The sequence below is a fragment of the Trachurus trachurus genome (assembly GCF_905171665.1).
Source record: "Trachurus trachurus genome assembly, chromosome: 9".
NCBI lineage: Eukaryota > Metazoa > Chordata > Actinopteri > Carangiformes > Carangidae > Trachurus > Trachurus trachurus.
In genome coordinates, this window is record NC_139895.1 from 34284537 (window position 1) to 34301299 (window position 16763).

Sequence of the window (16763 nt, forward strand, 5' to 3'; positions counted from 1 at the left end):
TGAAGGCAGTAAATAGTGAGAAATGTCATTTTGCATCACCATACATACGAAAAATAAAACTTTAACAATGATTACAACAGAGGATCATTAATAGTAAAATAGAAACAATAGTTTACAGGCATTATTGTATGATTTCCAAGTAACAAATGAATGATAGCTCCAGCATTATGATATGAATATATATGTGATATGATATATCTAACAGGTGCCTGGGGTGCCATTTCATTCCTAATGTTCACATTATGCTTCAGACATGGTTGAATAAATCCTCCCCCATCACAGTCACTGTCAGATATTTAGATAATTTTGAACAGCTGTCTCAGAGCCACATCACCTCTGACTGAATAAACAACACTCCAATCAACACTTGTCATTCCCTGTCAACTCCAACCAGAGCCTGAAAATGGCTGAAAGGCTGGATGTGCCATTGTTCAGCTTGTGGCTGTTGTTATTAATATTATCTATCATACAGTGTTCTTGTTTTCAGATCAGATTGGTGGCCCTGCTCTGTATACTGCAACAGTTTGGTTTCAGGTTTATTTTACCTTGAAGGGATAGTTCAACACTTTGGCAAATTGGCCCATTGCCATAATCCCTATAGTTTTAGCAGTAGGTTCGTTACCTTTAATTGTTGGTGCAAGCTCTTTTGAGAACGGCGGAGCAGAGCCGTAAGCTGCTCAGAACTATATGCTACGGAGGCTCATGTGATTTCTTGGTTTCCCTCATTAAACTCATCAAATAAACAATCCAACAACTCCGAAACGCACCACACTATGAGATAATAACGGAACATTACGAGACAGACAAAACCACTGATGCATGTTCCTGTCGAGGACAGTTTTTCAGCAAGCAGCCTCTTTATGACTTTGCATTTGCCTCGAAAACAACTCTGTCTCGTAACGTTCCGTTATTATCTCATAGCGTGGTGAATGTGCTGGTCACAACTTGTCCACCAGAGCGTTGTGGAGTTGTTGGATTGTGTATTTGATGAGTTTGATGAGGGAAACCAAGAAATCCCATGAGCCTCATAGCTCTGAGCAGCTCGTGGCTCTGCTCCGCCGTTCTAAAAATATCTTGCAATTAGGTGACGAACCTACTCCTAAAACTAAAGGGATTATGGCAATGGTGATTTTGCCAAAATGTTGAACTATCCCTTTAAAGCATTTCTCTGCATTTTTTTGTGCAATGACTTTGCATTGATTTTTACACATCTGATTATTTCTCCTCTCTCTAAAACCTATGAATTATGTGTCATCTATTTTATTGCTGCTAATTGTTAAAGGAGTATTATCGCAAAATTCGGCCACTAGATGGAGCCAGGCGGAGCTTATCAGATATAAACAAGTGGGCAGCTGTCAGAGAGAGATAGCAGCCTCGTTAAGTCCCCCCCCCCCCCCCCCCCCCTCCTTCTCCTCACCAGGCTGAATGAACGTGCAATCGCGGGAAAAAGAAAACTCGCTAGTGGAAGCGGCAGCTCTACGTCGCGCACAACCACAACAACGACAACAACAACTGAAACGTCCTCCTCCTTAATAAAGCTGAGAGGACAGCTGAAGAAAGACACAGGGACTTGGAGACAAAGTGTTCTACCAGCGATTCAGTGACTGTGAGCACCCTAACACTGCTACATTACTTACTGTTGCATATTTGTCCGGTTCGGAGGTCGGATTTGCGAGTTCCGAGTGCATTTTAATGCAGCAAGCGCCGGGCCGGCTTGGATCATAACAAAGACAAATGCTGCATTTGCCCCACGGACACTATACTGTTGGCGATTTTTTTTGTAAATTTAGTTATGGCTCCCCCCGACCCATCTTTTGCATATTTCAGCTTATTTTATGCTATTACTGCTGTATTTGCGATAATGCTCCTTTAAGCAATTAGTAACACGAGTTTGTTACAGTGCTCTACAAATAAGGGTTGTCATCATTATCACATTATTATCGCTAATCAATTTGACGCATTTGCACCATTTTGAAAACAGAAAAAGAACAGCAAAGAGAGAAAACACAACCAATTACACACAATGCTGCACACAAATGACAATGGAAATTAGTTCCAAAGAAACAGTGTCCAGGGGACACTAAAAAGTGATGAACAGAAACACATGGGGCATGTTCCCTTACATGTTTCCATGGTTTTGTGAGTCAAATATCTGTAAACAGTCATTTTCTTATGTATTTGCAAGTTCTTCATCTTTTCTTTTGTCTAGTTGTAACAGTAATTATAGATGCACCATTAATACTTTTCAATAATTCACCAGGACTCACTGTATCTGCCACGATCAGGCCTATGAGCAGACTCATCTCCTGCAACCAGGAGCCTTTCTACATGCACATCCAATCAGGAGAGAGGTGATGGTGTGGTGAGCAGGTGGATATTGGTTTTTCCACAGGACACCAGAGTGTCTGCTGGTTATTAATGAGACCGTGGTGGCTGCAAACGGAATATGTATGCATGTGGACAATAATGGCAACAAGTAACAATCCTTCAAATTACCCAACACACACACATGTACATACTATACTATATCTATATGAGGGAACCCAGGCTCTGCCACCTTCTCCTCCCAGCTGCTGATGGGAGTTTTATGTAACATTCTGCTAAACAACAACAACAACCCCCTGAGAGGCAGTAAACCAGAGGAAACAAATTCATGATCAAATTACCACAGCCTTCTTTCAAATGCAATTTAAAAAGAAAGAAAGAAAGAAAAAAATCACTGGCAGGCTGGAAGGCAGGTAATTTCATCTGTCGTTTTCGCTGCTCCATTCTTAATCACTTATTTCTCTTCAGGAGAGCATTCATGGTGTTTATATTGAACCGTTGCATTGCCGCAGTAGTTTTAAGGGACATTTGCGGATAATTGGAGACATATTTCACCCATGCCATCTAACCTAAGATGATCGCGCCTGCCTGCCAACCTGTAAGAGGTGTCCTATCGAGACAAATCAGATATTCCCTCCAAACAGATTGATAGTACAAATTCTCAGAGGTGTGATTTTCAAAATGTGAAATGAAGGGCAGGGGAACACCGGGAAGCAGAGCTCTCCAGCAACAAATCCATAAAAATGAAATAGCTCTCAGCTGTAGCAGAGGCTGCTGGGACATTAGAATGCAGAGATTGACTTTTATATGTGAATAAAAGCGGTGTTCAGATTGAGTTATGTTTTATAGATTATTCTCCGTTTGTGGCGGAAGACTTCAAACTGAACTGATGCAACCAATGATGAAAAGAGAAACAGGTTTCCAATAGAAACATCAGTCTAAACATCTGAAAATTCTTATTAATAGATGTACTCTGGTATAATGACTCAGAATTTGGACCCAAAAATGCACATCACTGGCTCCAAACCAGAGGCAGTTTTGAAAAAAATACATATTAATCTGGCTGGTCCTCAAGTGAGCAAGGTTATAATAGTTTTGGATTTTTAATTATGGTTTAGTTTTATTTAGTTTTGACTTCTTTTTCTCTAATTCAGTTACTTTTAATTAGTTTTTAGAGCAAGTTTGCTAGTTTTAGTTAGTTTTAATTTTTTTTCTAAACGCTTAGTTTTTGTTTAGTTTTATTAGTTTTAGTATTAGTTTTAGTTTTTTCATACTTTGGGTCATTTGTTAGTTGAAGGATTCAAAAAGATCAGAGCAAGTATTGTGTAATAAAACTCAAAAGATACCATTTAACAAATGTGTTCAGTTACTGCAGTTTTTTTTTTACATACCAGTACAGTAAAGTAACAATAGGCTTACAGTAGCCTACCTCACATGTTGTATTGTATTTAACATAAAGTAGCATAAAGTGAACACAGCAAACACACACACCTGAACCGGGCTCTACAAACACTGCTGCGCATATCATGCCACGTAGCAATGGGACTCAATAGCTACTGCACAGCTGATAATATTGTCGGGACCCCGCAGTCATGTTCTTGTTATGATGTTTAAAGCAGAAGTAAGCGATCCGGTCGTTTTGGCTAATGCTGTGTTCCAGGCAGGCTTTTGAAACCGTAAATTACAGCTTCAAGTCACGACTTACGACTTTGTAGCGTTCCAGGCAACCCGTATCGTGTTTTTCCTTCCCGAGTTACGGGCTGCCTTGAACGCACCATAACTTCTTGTCAGCCGATGGAGTTAGCAGCCCCCGCCCTCGTCATGGATCTATTGGTCCTCGTCCCTATGTCACCACATTCAGGCGCATCCCTTGGCTGCACACACAGCCCTTCATGCCGTTCTCTCTCCTCATTGGATAAAACTTGTAGGATACAAGAAAGGTTTTCTCCTCGGCTCAGAGCAGAGCAGAGGGACTGACAGACCCGTGTTTCGGTCCAAACACTCTATGTAAGTGATTGCTGTCGGAAGAACTATTTAAGACTTATATTAACACGAAAATATCGCTTACTTCTGCTTTAAGTTCTGTGATTTCTGACTGACTGTCAATGTGTATGGTACGGGCTGGGCAGGTTGGATGAGAAGCTGAGGGGCCGGGGTGAGTGTGAGGAAGACTGTGTGTGTGTGTGTGTGTGTCTGTGTAGGTGAGTGAGTGAGGAGGAGCAGAGGAAGAAGTGAGAGCTGTCAGATAAGTTTGTGTTGTGTTGTTGTAGTTACCTGTCACCTGAGGTGAGGTGGCAGATTGTAGGCAGAGCAGGAGCTGGAGGGGAAACTCTGGTTAATGATGGAGCTAAGCAGGAGGCAACAGGCCAACCGGAGACCAGGTAACCAGGACAGAGCCTGTAGGGCAACAAGGAAGGGCAACAGAGTCAGGAGACAGGCAGCTGGTGCAGGCTGAAGTTATTAACCTGGAGTACAAGAACAGTCAGGGTAACAACGTGCAAACTAATTATAGCCTATGTGGAGACTGGAGCGGGTGAGCCTGGGTTTAAACACTGCAGCTGGTTGAGGAAGTGATCTGGCACAGCTGTACAGGTGAGTTGGCGGGAGATGACAGATAGACACACACACACACACACACACACACACACACACACACACACACACACACACACACACACACACACACACACACACACACACACACACACACACACACACACACACACACACACACACACACACTAGCGGGGAGAAGAGGACAAACACACACACACTAGCGGGGAGAAGGACAAACACACATGGGAGGAAAAATGGAGGTGAGCACAAGTAATTTAGTCGACAACATAGATAACAATTTCAAATTGTGCTCCCACTGCAGCCCTGAGGATTTGTAACTATTTTCATCTTCTCTGAGTGGGCTGCTCCTCTCTCACCATTTCGGCAGTGCCTGACGCCCAGGTAATTGAGAAATGGGCATGTATGGAACCAGGATTTTGGTGCATGCATTCTCCCCTCCCTCTCACCATGCAGGAGCGCCAAACTTACAAAGTGTGTGCAAAGTGCATGTGGACACGTGGTGCACCAGGTCTGTGAAATTAGAGCCCAAAGCCTCAAAGTTTTGGCACTTTGAGGCCACCTGTTGAATGAATGTAGATAAAGAAAAAAGAAAAGATATGAAGACTGAGAGTCTGAAGAAGAGCAATACGCTCGAAACGTTGCTGGTGTTGTTGGATGGGCTAAATAAAAGCACATAAAGGGAGCTTAAGTGTGCGGTCTCCTCTTTTCTTTTTTCCAAATCATGCATTCAGCAATTAAAGCAGAAGTGAGTGGTCCGGTCGTTTTCGCTAATGCTGCATTCCAGGCAGGCTTTTGAAATCGTAAATTACAGCTTCAAGTCACAACTTACGACTTTGTAGCGTTTCAGGCAACCCACTCGTGTTTTTCCGACCTGTTTTACCGGTGAAAGTCACTATAACGGCCACTCGTAACTTCCGACCGGTGAACTCGTACCAGATCGAACTGGTACCACTTCACGGTCGGAAAAAGGCTGCACACACAGCCCTGCATGCCGTTCTCTCTCCTCATTGGATAAAAACTGTAGGATACGATAAATGTTTTCTCTTCGGCTCAGAGCAGAGCAGAGTGACTGACAGACCGGTGTTTCGGTCCAAACACTCTATGTAAGTGATTGCTGTCGGAAGATATAACTATTTAAGACTTATATTAACACAAATATATCACTCACTTCTGCTTTAATACAAGCACACTTTGACACATGAACAGGAGACATGAGGAATAAGACTCCTAACCCTTCGTATACCTCTTTTGCAGTAATCTTGTTCTTCTTTAAAGAAAACTTCTTATCAGCAGCAAACCCTCTGCCGTTACCTGTCGGTACACCTCTCCTGTCATTAGAATGTGTCTTAAATCACCAGACACAAGTGATTAGCCCTAAATACATACAGTGTAAACTGGCACCAAAACATTTTGTAAAACATTTTGTCCAACCACTTGCCGAGGTGATCTGAGACGCATTTATCCAAAATGCCATGTGCATGCACTGCACGTAATTTGTAATTTGTAGTGGAAGTGACACTGGCAGTAACATAAATGTGATCTGACCACTCAAGCGGCATTTTAATGACAGGTGTAAACAGGCTCAATATAACTTGCAGTGCTGAGAGGGGGGTGAGTGGGATTTCCTTTGGAGAAAGTCTGTTCACTCATTTACAGTCCTCGCTGAGCTATGGCTAGTCTTCATATTTACTGTATCGGAGCAATGTCAATTTAATCTGGCATTTGAGCCAGAATTGTAACTTTAAAGACTAAATTTGATCCTTTGAAATTATATAATGCTCCAAGAGAAAGCCATGATGAGATCTTCCATCATTCATAATAAACAACAGCCTTCATACATGACAGGTTAAGTGCACTTGTAAGAGTTGTGGTCTGGAGTCCGGGAAGCATAAATCTGAGTCCAGTGTTTGCATGCCAGCTGGTGTGATGGTGACTCGGTCTGTCCAGCGAGGGGACCACTCTGCAGGTGTGTGTTTGATTCAGACATCAACAGCCTGACTCTGACTCACCTACATGAAGAAACACTGCATGGCTGCCACTGCTGTTTGAAGCTGAGCCAAAGTAAAGCCCAGGCTGTGATCCCCTCCATTTTCAGCAAGCCGCTGGGAGCGTTTGATTTCAAAGGCCTCCTCTTGTCTCTGATGTAATTAGTCCATTTAGCAGATTCATTTGGGTTATTAGTGGGATTAAGCCTTTAATTAGACTGCCTTGGCTCAGGATGGTGTTTTAGTTAAGAGCTATGCTTCAGAGGGAGCCAAAAATATAATAACACCGATGTTAATGCTTTATAGTCAATGCACATTAAGATATAGTTCATGTTTCCTGTAATATACAATATGAAATAGTCTGAATAGTATTTGAGAAAAAAGAATTGAATTAAAATGAAATGAATGTCCTGCAGAGAAAACGGTTGTAAATAATGTCAGCACTGCTGTGCCTGTGAATAAATCTAACGTCCAGGTAATTACGTTTTTAAAAAGAACAAGTTTAAGGGGTTGAAATGAAAGTCAATACAACTTCGACTCTGATAAATGCAGTCAGAAATGGTCACAGTTGGTTAAAAAGAAAGAAAGAAATTAAACAGAAATGATTTTGATTTTCCCTTTTTTTAACTAAAGGGAACGATTTCTGTCAGCAGAAGTGTTTCCATGATGAGACTCACTGGTTATAATGCACAAGGTCATTTTAAGTTAATCATGCACTCTGCCGTCTCTGATTAGGAGCCTGATCATAACAATGTGAAATGATTACTCAAACGTCGAGGGGAATCATTTCTACTTCATGGCTGATGCTCTTTATATTATAACCAGAGAAGGCTCCGTCCTCTTAAAATTTTTTTTTTTTTTTTTACCAGTTGCCCATATATTTTGGCAAATCAGATCTCACTGTGTGGGTTGACCTGTTCACTTTCAAAAAGAACATTCCCTTTAATATCTTTCCTGTATGTGTGAGTGAGTGTGTTTGTATATTCACATCCTGCTGGTTGTGTGTGAATGTTTAGTTTGAGTTTCCCTATTTATGTCTCTTACCCAATGATCACATACTGAACAGTTTGACCTCCATCAGTACAGATCCTCCTCCAATAAACAGTTAAACACACTTATCTCTGGTTTTCTTTCTTTCTTTCTTTCTTTCTTTCTTTCTTTCTTTCTTTCTTTCTTTCTTTCTTTCTTTCTTTCTATCTATCTATCTATCTATCTGTAGCAGAAACACCGTTTAATTCATAGACAGGTAACAAATAAAAGGAAAAACCAAACATGGTGCATCTTTGGGAGGTGTTGGGTCTTGGCATTCATTCTCTAAACTCTGGAGGAATAACCACCATTCTTCCCCAAAAAAATATTTGGCAGTGGCTCAAGAAGTAAAGGACGTCATGCAGTGTGTGTGAGATAAAGGTGTTACATCATGTATGTAGAAAGAAAGCTTGGTGTGAATGGGTGAATGTGGTTTCGCACATAAAGCGGTCAATACAAAATCTATTTTTAAGTGCATTATATTTACCAGTACTCCCTCATCTGGAGATTTGATGATGGTGGTGGTAATGTCCCACAGGTCTCTCATCATTTTCATACTCAAACCATTCAGTGACCCCTTGTGAGCTGTGGATGGGAGTATTGCCATCCTGTTTTCCCTCTCATTGTTCATCTTCTTCCATACATTTTTCACCAGAACACTGGTTAGCAACCATCCTACAGCTGATAATGCTCTAAAATAGTTTTCAGCTCAGTAACTCACCGGTGACACCAGAGCATTGATGCTGCGTTCATGTGCAGTCGGGCAGACGGCCGTCGGTAACAAACCAGATTGTCATTTTAGTCACAGAAGTCGAGAGAAAGCCGGTAAAACGTGGGTCAGTTAAACAATACCACATCGCCATGACAACATATTGTCACGTGTATTGTTTTGCCTCGTGCTGACTGACCACTTGTTTACATAGAGGCTTGTTTATGCCGTTACGTGCAGCGGCTGCCGTCTGCCCAATTTCACGTGAATGCAGCATGAAAAATATGATTGAGTTGCTTGCGATCTACAACTGCAACGCTAGATGGGAGTAATTCCTACACAATGTACCTTTAAATTAAAAAAATAAAGAAAAATGTCTTTGAAAAGTATGTATCAACAAACTCTCTTCAATGTTCTTTTTGATTCAAAGCCTTTTTATTTAGGCTAATGATGGGAACTTTTCTAGACCTCTTTACTACTGGACGACATTGTATCATTGTGTTACTGAGTCTGATGTGAGCCTTAGTGGGCTGGAAAAGGTGGTAAACTACAGGTGAAGGACATACAGTATGTGTCAGGGTTGGAAAGATGGACCCAAATGCAGGAGCGAACACAGGTACTTGCAAACAAACTCACACAGGACAAGGCAGGAGAACAAAACACCTTGACACAAACACAATAATTGGACAAGGAACTGAAAGACTAAATACACAAGAACTAATCAAAGTAACAAGCAACAGGTGAGGAGACAGGAGGGCAGGGCTGACGAGGTGAAACACAGGACAGGTGTGCAAGGAGGGTGTGGAGGGAAAACACAGGAAGTAACACTGGAACAAAAAGCACAATAAAAACAGGAACTGAAGAAAACAAGAGTCCAAAACAACAGAAAACTGAGCCACTATGGCGGCAGGCTCAAGGCCATGACAATATGCCAAAGTTAATTTTCTCTAAACAGCCTAGTAGGGGGGAAAAAACACATTTGAGAAGGCAATCTCTCTGAATACTTGACCCGAGGGCAGAAAATGATTAGATAAGGAACCTTGAATTTAAAGAAAGTTGCCATATTCAGGATTCTTGTGGAATCATTTGCAGTCCGCGCCAGTCTGAGGGGTCAGACTCCCAGACAGAGGCCAGACACGCTGACTCTCTCCATTTCTAATTGGGACGTTGATATTGTGTAATATTATATAAGAACAGCTCTTCTGCATCACTGACTCCTCTCCCCTTCATCTCTGCAGGTACATGGCCATCATCCACCCTCTGCAGCAGCGCATGTCGTCCACAGAGACCAAGGTGGTGGTGGGGGTGATCTGGGCGCTGGCTCTGCTCCTGGCCTTCCCCCAGTACTACTACTCCAACACGGACCAGCTCCCGGATCGGGTGGTGTGCTACATCGACTGGCCCGAGTACACTGTGTGTGACTTCAAAACGATGTGAGTCTTCTTTGTATGAAAGAAAAAACTCTTCCAATAGTCAGTGAACGTGACAGCATATGTAGGCGGACGCTGTTTGAAAGCTTTTTGTTCTTTGTAGTGAACAAACTGAAGGCATATTGTCGGGGATTTGTGTTCTGTCAGCTGTGAATGCTTTGATTTGGGTAAGAGTAAAGAAGCATTGGATTTGATTGAGGCCTTACTGCACAATCCATTTCTACTACAAAGAGGAAGAACAGCGTTAACAGCATGTTGTACACGACAAAAATGTCTAGTTTAATATAACAAGAGACTAATGTGTATAAATCAATCATAGAAAGAAAAAGCTTTGAAGATCAATATACAGTTTAAGTTATAAGTTATGACAAATTGAAGCACGCTTTTTTATTTTTCAAGAGGTTTTTAAAAAATATAATCTTGATTTATGCAGGTCCAGAACTCCTCATCCATTCAGTTCTTTAGATCTAAATCAGCGCTCTTCAGATTAAAGCTGACAGCAATGATTCCCACTTGGCTCAGCTTTTCACACGCATGTTAGATCACTAACTTGTGGCTTTTACCCTCACTTAGCAAGCTCTTCAAATAAATAAATAAATGTATAAAGAGAACAGGCTTTAGTTTGTCAGCACTCAGGCGAACCTCCCATGTGCCACCACAGCAGGGTATGATTTATTTTTTATTTGTAGTGAATGGAGCCCTGCATGCCCACCACGTCTGTTTTTATAACTGCTGTATCGAAGCGCAACAGGAGAGGGATGTGCAGAGGGGTTTCAGAGGAATGGCGCCACATTTTATACAGACTATTGATTCCAACTTCTCTTATAGCCAGCTGTCTGACTTTGTAATTTTACCTTGAATCTGATAAATGACAGAGCCTGTTTTATTGTCCCAGTAAGTAGCCCAATACAGACTTGATTTGATACTGTTGGTGCTTAGAGGAGCAGCTGATTGATAGAGTTTAGGCTGAGGGCTGCGCAGAATGTTAATTTCTACACAATAACTAAGGCTGAGGGGATTGTCCTCCTGAGGCAGGATGTTTTTCTGATTTAGAGTCGTGAAGGGTCAAAGTCTGATCTTCTGTTCAATCAGTAGCCCATTTCTCCCTATTTACAGCGTTGTTGTGCATTTCGTTTCTGCTTTTGTTCATTTTCCTTCACTCTGAAAATATGCACTCCTGTGATACAATTTATATGAGCTTTGCAACGGATCATTTGTGAGAAATAGCTCAGAAAGTTGAAGCTTCTATAGTGTTATATTAGAAGTATGTGCCTCTAAAGGATGGAGCAGATACTGAATCTAAATCTAAATACACAAATGTTGTTGATTTCAGTATGGAAACAGGATGTCTCATAGATGATGTCTTTTCACAGTTTTTGCAGCTCAGACATTTCAGGTCACCACATCACACTATGTATTACCTCTAACATCAGAAAAACATATTATTTTTTCTGTAAAAACTGGCAAATACTAAAAAAAAAAAAAGGCAATTGATTGTTTATACTCAGAGTTTGCCAGACAGGACATGTCACCACATTCAGATACAGTACAGAGCACTCTCCGACACTCACACACACAATGTCAAAGCCCCCAAGTGAGACGCTTTGATGATGACTTTGTATTTTTTTTTTTAAACTTTATTTTGTGGCTGCTGCTCTTTCATCGCTGAGCTCAGTGTGGCTGTGTCTGGTTTAACAGCCCTGTGCTGGTCAGACAGGTGAGAGTGTCTGTGATCAGAAATATGAAAATGGTGCAAAACTTTCAGAGTTCACCTGTGTTCACAGTTTGAGAAGGACAGGACCCAAATGCAGACGAGAAGACGGGTGAATGAATCAGTTTATTGAGGGGACAAAAAGGGGGCAAATGAGTCTCTGAACACAATAAAAACAACAACAACAAAAAGCTCTATATTTTAGTCCAAGACAGCTCCAGCACCTCACAGAAGAATCCTGTCTACGGATGAGCGGTGATTATATTCACTTTAGTCCAAGACAGTGTGAAAAAAGAACACAAAAAAGTCTGCAACCAAAAATACAAAAGAAAGTCAGAAAGCCAAAAAGGAAACATGAAGGAACAAATACCCTGTTCACACCTGGCATTAACATGCATAATTGTAATTTGACCGGATAGCATTTACACCTGGCATTAATATCCGTCTCCAGTGTCTACATTACTGTAAAATCCAATTGAGATCCGATCACACATTTATGTGGGTAAATTAAAAAATGAAATAAATAGTAGAAGAATAGAAAAGTGTAGCCATCCGTGAAGTTGCGCTATTGTACGCACTTTTCTCATCCTCAACTCAGACCATGAGCATCCACCACATTTTTCCATACAGTAGCTTTTGGCGCTCACCGCTGCTGTCCACCAGGCTAGTTTGTTTTAGAAACCATAGCGCTCCGCGATGACGTATTTTGCGTAGTTGTATGCAGATACAAGATGCATTGCCGTTTACACTTGTGTTCAATGTGGTCACAATTTGTCCCTGACCTTTGGAGGTGGTTTTCCTGAACGGATCACAATCCTCAATGTGTCTTGGGTGCGTTTACACCTGTACTTTCATGTGCTCGAGCGCTATCCGATTGTAATCCGATTACTGAAAACACGTGTTAATGTTGGGTGTAAAAAAGAAAAGAGTGATGACTAGATCTATCTATCGACGTACAGTATGTCAGTGACAACTCTAGGAAAGGGCGATACAATGGAGCACACGACACAGGGTGAGACGACAAGATAGATGAGACGAACTGGCACAGAGGGAAGGGGAGAACGGCTCAAGACGAGACACTACAGGCAAGTCAGAAAAGTCGAAAGAAATGATGGAAAATACAGATCAAGGTGGTTATTTTACTTTATTTTGTCTCTTTCGTCAGTAGATTTCTCCTAAATTCACCAAAAGGTAGCAGCTACTGTGACATACTGGGCTGTGCTTGTTGTCTGACCCATGTCATGTCGGGTATCATTGTAAAGCTCTCTTTCTCTCCTGAACACTCCAAAAATGGTCATCTCCTCTGTATCCGCAACCAATTGTAAAAGTATGATTTACATTAACAATCTATGGAATTTTACAGTACAAGTCTTTAAAGGCCGTTTTCTCAAAATGAGTGTTTCCTCAGACTCTGGGCCCGAAATCTCCACTTCAGCATGTGATGATATTTATATATATTTATATTTAGATATATGATATATCATTCACAGCCTGAATTATACAACATTTTATTCCTAAAAACAGGGTGAAATTAGATTTTTTTTTTTTAGAGCTGGTGACAGTATTTTCTCATTTACAAAGTAATAAAAAGAGATATCCAAAATCCCCTCGGTAAAAACTTCTGACTCTAATATGTCAACAAAATAAGACAAGAATTTTGAAAGGGGCTTTATCCATTTTTCAGATTTTGGTTATATGCAAATTAGCGCATATTTCATCAGATATTGCCTCATTTACATATTTAAACATAACATTTGACAAGACTTGTAATACAAAAAATATTTGTCTTAGAGTAAGTGATAAACTTGGGAAGTTTCACGGTGATATCTGTTATTTAACATTTTTACCCTATTCACCTGTTGTGTCTCCCCTTATATACACAAGAGAGAGGGGATAGAGACAGAGAATTCACACAGGCAGGAAACTTGAAATGAAGAGAGGGGTAAGACGCAGAGTTAAAAAAACAAACAAACAAAAACAGGATAGATAGAAAACTGAACTAAAACCTGACAACATTACTGACTGGTCCTGACATTTGTGTTAACATCAACAGCGAGCCACTTGACGTATGCGTGAACACCAGTTGTACCCTTTCCTACTGCCAATAAAAGCCAGATGTTGATGGATCTTCAGGCTTAAGTGTCATGGACCACAGCTGGTTGCTCTTACATTGAACAGAGGTTACAGTTCAGCTGTACAGCACAGAGAAACAGCAGAGCACAGCTGCTGCTGGTGACATTTTAAATTTCCCCTCTGGGATTAAATAAAGGTATCTATCTATCTATCTATCTATCTATCTATCTATCTATCTATCTATCTATCTATCTATCTATCTATCTATCTATCTATCTATCTATCTATCTATCTATCTATCTATCTATCTATCTATCTATCTATCTATCTATCTGGAAAATAAACTTCATTCTGCACAGTGAGGCTCAAACAATGAAGAACTCAGTATTGTTGTTATATTGCCATCATTATTGTTACCTTAGCATAATGTTTCCCATCATCCAGTTCAAGTGCTCTATGTATAAAATTAGCCTGACAAGATGTTTTGCCAGACATGATTGGAGTAATTGTGATGCAACAGGGTGAAAGAAGGTTACAACAAGCACTGAGCATGGTTTTCAGGCACTGTGACCCTGGTCAGGCAGTTCATTGACAGTCAGGGTTGACGAGTCACCTTTCCTCCAGATATCATCTTTCCTTAGGCAGCTAAAATAGAAGCAAGGGCCGCTCATATCATACCAGTGACTTAACATTAATGTGAATCATTCTAACCGCTCTTGCATGTATGCATTGCTTGCCTGTGCTGAGGAAACTGCAAAAGAAGCACACCGATTTCATTTCCCCTTGCTCCATGATCTACAATCAAAGAAAGGGCGGAGAAATGTTTTTATAGTGCAAATGCATGTGTTAATCTTCCTCCTGCACACACACTAAAACCTTGCCGTGCTAGACAAACTTCAGAAGCTGCTTCAGAAAAAAAAAAACAGGTTAATTCAGCATGCCTGGGAATGATTTATTCATACTTCATGCCACCACAGTAACCTCCAGTTTCTTCTATTTGTCTTTTTGTAATCCCGCTGGCAAATGTAGCGCAGGCTCACTTCCATAAATGCTCACACAAGCAGCAGTTCAGCAAAGACGGAGGAGCAGCCACGCAGTGACGCAGGCGTGCAGGCACTCAAACACAGCTCTGATCACAGCTCTACTGATGGCAAGCTCTCACTTCATCAGCCAGTGTTTACTCTGCTCCGCTGCTGCCTTCCCCACCCCGCCCCCTGCCTCTGTCGCTTTCCTCCATGGAAATATAGTTTGTTATGAGGTTGCGCAACAGTAATTTCACTGTTCATGATGGGATGCCTGCTGCACATATTACTTTTTTAATGAAACTGTAATCAGTGACACATAGAGGCTGAGTGAGAACACAGCAGTCATTCAGCTCAGCCACTAAAGCTGAAAATCAGACGTCTGATTAAGGCTGACCCCCAGTCAGGTCCCACTAGCCTTTCTCTGCAGATCTTTCCACATCGCCACCGTCGTCGCTGTCTACAGTCTGTCTGCTGGCTGGCATCAAAGTACATAAAGCTGTGTTGATCCACTGAGCTAAACATAAAAGTTTCACTGGATGGATGAATGACGATCAAGAAAGTAAAACACATTTCTTACCAGAACTGTTACCAAAAAGCCAATTAAAGGAGAATTCCGGTCATTTTTGACCCCTAAATCGTTGTCCTGATGGTCACCCAGTGTTGGAGGGAGCAAAAAACGCGACTAAAATAGATATTTGATTGTTTGAGTGTTTGAAAAAATTGCCCCCATACTTTAGCGTTGTCGCTATCGCTAGCCATGGTGTAACTCCAGTCTGCCTGCTTTTTTTTGAGTATATTTTTTGGCCTTTTTGCCTTTTTATTTGATAGCACATAGTGAGACAGACAGGAAAGGGGGAGGCAGAGAGAGGGGGATGACATGCAGGAAATGTCTGCCCGACGCGGGATTCGAACCGGGCACGCCTGCGTTGAGGACTGTAGCCTCTACATGGGGCGGCCGCTCTAACCACTGCGCCACGCACAGCCCCCCCCTGGTATCAATTTTAGTCGCGTTTTTTGCTCCCCCCAACACCGGGTGACCATCAGGACAACGATTTAGGGGTCAAAAATGACTGGAATTCTCCTTTAATCTCATAATATTGTATAATTTCATTGAAAATATAAGAAATGTTAGCTGTTGTGCTTGTTTTAACAGACAAAGGTCAGTAGTAAAGAACTGGCAAAAACAAACCAAAAAAACCTCATTGTCTCCCAGCCATAACTGTGATATTAATAGATTTTGCACTGTACATCGACAGAGACTTGGAAGCATATACTGTAGGTGAGTCAGTTTGTGCCAACTCTATTACTGTTCAACCCCACCACATACACTCTCACCAGCTCTGTATGTAAACTGATTACTAAGAGCAATGAACCAAACTTTGAAAATGACCTACTCACTTAAGACCTCATGTTGTTAAAGCTGAAGAGCTGTTGGGCTTTTTCAAGACGAAGAGGCACTGTGTAGGAGGCAGCTCTCATTAGACAATGAGACACAGTAACAAGTAATCATCCGCCCTCACAACTAAATTACAGTCCCACTGCGAGGCGCAACTGCTAATTCCAGACCACAGCACACGTTTAAAGTCTGAATAGAGCGTTTACTGAAGAAGTAAAGTTTTGCTTTAGTATATAAAGGATTTTCTACTATTTTACTACTTTTCAGGGATACATATTATATGATTTTTGTCATTACATATGTTTTAACCATGCCTCTGATCAACTTAAAGACCCTGTATAATATAAAGGGAGATGTCCATGTGTAGAGTGATTATGAGGCAGGTCTAGGTTCTATATCAACACTGTGAGAAGAGCATCAGTCCACAGGGAAATGCATACAACATGTATTCAGAAACTAAGCCTTTAAAACCAGCCATAAGGACTTCTGTAACTTTGTGATGT

At 41.3% G+C, this 16763-nt stretch overlaps 1 protein-coding gene across 1 annotated transcript in view; it reads left to right on the forward strand.

The window, feature by feature from the left end:
* Nucleotides 1-16763, forward strand: part of tacr1a (tachykinin receptor 1a) — a 59269-nt gene that overhangs the window by 15763 nt on the left and 26743 nt on the right. Inside the window, exon 2 of the mRNA XM_083978257.1 lies at nucleotides 9864-10058. Coding sequence (XP_083834383.1) covers nucleotides 9864-10058 — 195 coding nt within the window. The remainder of the gene's footprint in view (nucleotides 1-9863; nucleotides 10059-16763) is intronic.